The sequence below is a fragment of the Eurypyga helias genome, unplaced genomic scaffold (assembly GCF_000690775.1).
Source record: "Eurypyga helias isolate BGI_N326 unplaced genomic scaffold, ASM69077v1 scaffold12378, whole genome shotgun sequence".
In the NCBI taxonomy this organism is placed as follows: Eukaryota; Metazoa; Chordata; class Aves; order Eurypygiformes; family Eurypygidae; genus Eurypyga; species Eurypyga helias.
In genome coordinates, this window is record NW_010266355.1 from 59245 (window position 1) to 64940 (window position 5696).

At 49.9% G+C, this 5696-nt stretch overlaps 1 protein-coding gene across 7 annotated transcripts in view; it reads right to left on the reverse strand.

Annotated features, from left to right (window-relative positions):
- Positions 1–911: 911 nt before the first annotated feature.
- NFASC (neurofascin) overlaps positions 912–5696 on the reverse strand; it is a 51397-nt gene continuing 46612 nt past the window's right edge. For 3 of the 7 annotated variants that reach the window (XM_010157052.1, XM_010157054.1, XM_010157053.1), the window contains one exon: positions 1049–1280. In XM_010157052.1, the coding sequence (XP_010155354.1) occupies positions 1049–1280 (232 nt within the window). Of the gene's footprint in view, positions 1281–3555; positions 3568–5696 lie in introns of all 7 variants that reach the window. The other 4 variants (XM_010157051.1, XM_010157048.1, XM_010157049.1 and 1 more) reach the window with 3 other exon arrangements.

The following is a 5696-nucleotide window of genomic DNA, read 5'->3' on the forward strand; positions in this document are numbered from 1 at the left end:
ACATAAGATTTATGGAGTTGCCCTTAAAAGAAAGCAGGCTTGGTCAGGGGGCAGTTTTCCCCCCAAATTCTTACAAAGCAAAGACTAAACCCGAATCGTTTGCCTGCAGTTGCCCAGGCAAGCGATGCTGTTACCCTGGGCTCGGAGGGTGAGTGGCACCTGACTGTCCTTCCCCTGATCCCACAGGCAACCTCCTTGTCCTCTGAGGATGCTCCGGAGCCCCGTGGTGGGCAGCGGGTGCCCTCCCCATGGGCTGCGCAGGGGGGATGAACCGCGGAGCCTCAGCACTGTCACAGTGCCGAGGGAAAAGGAGCTACGGGGGACCCGCTCCTCCCTGCGTAGGTGCTGCTTGGCCTTTCGGGAAGGAGGTTGTGGCGCTGGTTTGCGAGAGGCTGTGGGCAAGATGCTGCCGTGAGGATGGACATCTCAGTAGCACAGTGCCGTGGGGAGGTCACCTAAAGATCCACCACTTGCCTCCTTTCATGCGTTTCTGTTGTTATTCTGCCCAGGCCCTGCTCACCCCTCTTCCCAAAACTCTCTCTTTTGATTTTTTTTTTTCTTTTTGTTTTCACCCTCTCTCCCCCCTCCCTCCCCCTCTTACCTGAAATCTTCCTGTAAAAATTAAAAAGAAGAATTTTTGACTCCCTCCCAAAAGAACAAAAAGGGCCTTGGGGGAGCCTGGGAGGCCGAGCCCACTGCAGCCCCCTGCCAGGTTGGTGCTGGGCGCTGGGGCCAGCCCCGAATCTGGGGTGCAGCTCGAGCATCCCGCTCCTCCTCCCGCCCCTCTGGCTCAGCCCAGATTTCAGCTACAGCTACAACCCATCCGCACCCCGGGAGTCCTTGCCGTTCGCTTGTTTGCTAAGGATAAGATGGCATCGGCAGCCACCTGGTCTGCCTGTTTGCTTGGATTTTTTTTTTCTTTTTGTTTGTTTGTCCTGGTTGGTTGGTTTCATTCACACGTTTCTGTTGGAGGTAGTGGCGGCGGTGGCTTGTTTAACCCCCATCCACTACAAACACCTCGGGCCGTTTGTGGTTTCAGTGCCTTGCGCTATGCCAGCGAGTAGATAGCATTGACTGGGGAGGTGGCTTCCGAGCTCTCGTTGCCTTCGGTCTCCTCTTTGTCCTTCTTCACCGTGTACTGGCCGATAAAGGAGCCGTCCTCGTTAAACTGCCCTTCGCCTCCCTCTCCATAGTCCACCAAGCTATCGTCGCTCTCCTGCTGCTTTATCGTGCCGTCCAAGGAGGTCTGGCTGTTGGGCAGGGGCTTGTTGTCCTCATCGCTGGGTGGCAGAAGACAGACAGATACAGTAAGGGTTGAGAACGGGGCTTACAACCTTCACCCAAGGTCTGGATATTCAAAAAATAAATCCAGTGTGCAAATATACTGACCAGAGACCGCAAACGCGGGGTGCTCTGGCCGCAGACAGCGAGTCATGATGCGTCTGATGTGTATGTGAAGGTGGGGAGGCAGCCTCCACGTAGGAGGCCCACAGCCGCCTGCGCGGTTGGTGCTGTGGTTGGTATTTCTGCAAGCCCATCCTTCGTGCTTTTTCTTTTTAGCCGTTTTTTTAAACCTATATTACATAGGATGCTTAGATCGGTCCAACTGGATGTACGTTATAAATATCCTTTCCTTGTCATTGCTTATATTCCTTTTCTTAGCATTTTAGCCAACCTTGGTGTAACCTGGTTTAGTTGAGGTTTGTTTCCAGATTTCCTTGCCAAAAAACAACGCTTGGCTGTTTCGATAGCTGCATGCAATGGGGAGCACTCTCAAAGCACTGCGAGGGGGGCATGTATAGGATGCCAAGTTCTGTGCAGCTTCCAAAACTCATGGGAATTTACCTTTCCAAGCTTATTTCTGAGCATCTAAGCTTGTTTGCTCAATTCTTTATCCTTTTCTCCTTTTTTTCATTAGAAAGATTAAGCCAGGTCACTGAAAAATAAATAGTCTGACCCACAGGAAAACAACAACCCTTTAAAGTAATCCTTTTAACAAAAAAAAACCAGGGAAAAGCTGTTTTCTCTCTGGAGGACACGGGCTGGTGTCTCATAAATACAGATAACGTTGTGTGGAGGATGAGTGGATTGCTATATATAAAAATCAATTTTCATATCAACTAGTCTTTAGTTCATGTCTGATCTTACGGCCAGCATGCAAATTCTGTAATATCCCTAAAAGTATCACATATGTACCCTAAATGTTTCTCCTCCCACCTCTGTTCCTGTCTCTTTATTGCTGTTTTGGCTTGGGACTCACCAGACTCACTCCCCAGCACAGCACTCTATTCCTTTATTTTTCTGAAAATTGGTTAAAGGGCTGGGCTCTGATTGCAGCCCTTAATAGCTGGTGTTCACACAAAGGTTTTGCCTCCTGCGACGGCACAAGAAACACTTTGCTAGGGCCAGGGAGCAAGATGCTCTTCGGCTGGGGAAGGCATTAAATCTCTCTCATGCCGTTTAATTAATGGCATCAGCCCTCTACAGTGGGAGAGGAATTTGGTATCCCACAGTACAACGCGCAGCTTTCTAACGTATTTCCTTGTATCAGCACTTTGTGAATTAAGCAATCATACAAACCCAATATTCGAGGCCTTGTGTTAACTTGGCATCACAATAAAAAATAACTTGTTAGCTTTGAAAGCAGCTTCTTTCTGAGGGGGGGGAGGAGGAAGAGAATTCAGTCTGCAAGCAGGACTGCCAGTTAGAAAGCCCAGTAACTGCCAAGTAGAGAGGGGCAAAACCCAGATCCCTTTATTTGCAACATCCTTTCCCAAGGTTTGGGCTTCAGTTAAAGCTGAATCTAGAGCCAGATTTTCCCTAAAGGGGGTTTGCAGCACCAAACACCCTGGCAATGCGTTTCCCAAACCTGCCCCCTGGTTTTACCTCTCTCCGGTACTACTCATCCTGTTAGTGCATTAGGAGGGCGAAGCAGATATTCATCAGCATCTTGATGCAATATAACCCTGTTAAAATGGATTTCTAAGGGGTTTGCTGATGTGTGCATTAGAGAACCAGAGCACCCAGATGAAAACCATTTGGGAAACGTTGTCCTGAGTTGCATAAATCATTGAAAAGAGGGGGAAGCATGAGCTGAAGGGAGGGTTTTTGGGACTGAGACAAAGAGTGGGCAGATTGTTTAGGATCTAGCATTTTTTTTAGCTCGTGTCCCTCCTTGCCACCTTTCCCTGGGTGTCCGGTGCTGAATGCACCGAGGGCATCGTCCCCAGCTCCAACCCTTGGCTGATACCACTACACCAGGAGGGATCAGCTGCTGAAGTGTGGGGCTGGGGTGGTGGTGTGTGGGGCTGGGTGGTGCTCGGGGGTGCCCGCAGAGCATTTCCAAGCAAGATGCAACTTGCTGGGCATGGGGGTACCCCTGATGGCAGCAGGAGTTAGAGGGATCTTGTTTAATGTGTTAGGTGGAGGCACATACATGGGAATAGGGAGGGGGAGGTATAGTTTCAGCTATAAAGAAATAAATAGCTAGAAGGAAGGAAAATTAAAAAAAAAAAAAGCTGAATGTGCCGGACTTCTGGCAGCACGTGGTCCTACCTTTCAAGAGACCTTCATGGTCCATGTGGATAGACCAGGTGAAAAGGAGAAGAAAGAATGGGAATAAAACAGAGAGAAGCAGAAAGAGCCTGATCAGAGAGAGATATGATGAGGTCTGCATTTACAGGGGCAGTGCTAACAACCAAAAAGAAACTTCTCTGCATTCCTCATGGAGCTAATTGCCTCGTTATACCAAATGGAGCCAGTATAATTGTTCAGAGCTGGATGAGCCTCATTAGCTTCCCCGAGAATGCTCGTAGAGAGCAGCAGTGGATGGTGCAGGTGGGAAGCGGGCTGCTTGCCGTCGGGCTGCTCAAACGGGGCTTGTGGCTGTAGGAACGGTGGTCGCTGCTGGGGACAGACATGCAGCAGGACACGGGCCAAGTGAGTGGGTCGCTCTGTTTCCCTTCCATCCCTCTGCTGGGATTCCATGATACAGTCATGCTCCAGGATCACATTATCTCTTCACAAGCCTCCACTTCCCCAGGCTGCTTGGCCAGCCCTCACCTCACTAAGCTCAGAGGATGGCTCTGTCCTCTTGCCTTGATGTCTGCTGAGATGGACCGTTCCGGGCAAGCTGGCGCTGCCTGCAGCGTGTAACCTGTGCCACAGGACGCTATCCTGAATCTGAACTGGAGCCCAGAAGCTAAAGCTGCTCAACTTTCCCTTCCCAGTGGTTTCCAGCCAACTCCCCCATGTGCAGCTTAAACATTTGGTATAATGAGGCACAGTCACTGGCACAGAACATTGTCCAAGGATAATGGTCTCCTGCTTGGAAAATAAGCTTCTCAGCTTAGCCTCTGCTCAGGAAAACCATTATTCTGTTAGTGGAACAGAAAGATATGACAGTATCTCTTAATTATAGGCTGCAGAGATTTGAAAGTTGCATGCACAGGGCATTAAGGACGTGAGATATGATGAGAGCATATCAGACATGCTATGTGGAGGTGGGGAGGGAAACCAATGAAGAACTCACGTCAGCTCAATTCCTCTCCTTGCTTGAAATACTAATTGCTACCCTCCTTGAGCCTAACATCGCAATCATTTTGAATCTTAATCAGCCAACAGCGTTTCGTATCAATCCTTCAGGTTCACCTTCTTTTCTACCTCCTTGAGGGAAATCTATTGCTTCTCCCACAAAACCTGTTGTTCCTGAGGAGGGGGCAAATCTATGGGTCGTTGGGTGGTTTTTTGTTGTTGTTCTTGTTTGATTAGGTTTTTCCCTATCTAGTCCATGGGACAGTGTGATTGAAAATTCAGGAGTGTCTTGCAGCTTGGTTCTTGCCCTTCTCCTGATCTGCCTTTGGTCTGCAAACTTTTGGGAACGGGGGGCTGTCAGTAGAAGTTTGAGCTTGAGCCAAGCAGAAGCTGCTGTGCATTAAGATGAAGGAATGACCCCATTTCTTCCCATTGCCTGGAAGGCAATGCCCCTTGGATGGTGCTTGGGCAGTAACGCAGCATTCCTGACTGCCGCAGCGCTGACAGCCATGCCAAGAGCTTGGTTTTCCTTTTATGCAAAGCAAGTGGTCCCTGGCAATGCAGTTGCCTCGGGAGCGATGGGGGTGAGGAGGTCTCAACTGCAACCACCTCAACGGGCTCTTGAGAAGCAGATCTCTGAAATCAGTGCGTACTGCCAGAAGCTCGGCTGTGGAGACCTTGTCTGAGATCCAGGTGCCCGTGTGGGCAGCTCCTGGGTGACGCGATGTCTCAGGCTTGCTACGTGGTATTTACACCATCCCGCAAATTTGGGAACCAAGAGGATCCCTGTTGTGACTCTGAGCATTAAGGGGACTCGTTTTGGCCCAGGTATGGATGCTAGCTGTGTAGTGTGCGGTTATGGCTCGTATCTGTACAAGGAGCACTGCCTGCACTTGAAAATCATGCCTGGGAAGAGATGCGTTTGATCCGGGGCAAAGCCCTGACAGGACCAGGCTGAGCTAATTTCTCCTCTGCTGTTCTCAGTGTCCTGGCCAGGAATCTGCAGGGAATGTCCCCAGACTGTGATTTGTATGTGGACTTAACGTAACTGCCCTGGTGTGTCGTGCCACCACTAGAAGGGGCAAGAAAACCTCGCAGGGAGGTGAGGAAGGTGATGCCCCTGGGTGTTGTTTAGGGCAATAAATAATGATGACCTTTCCCTA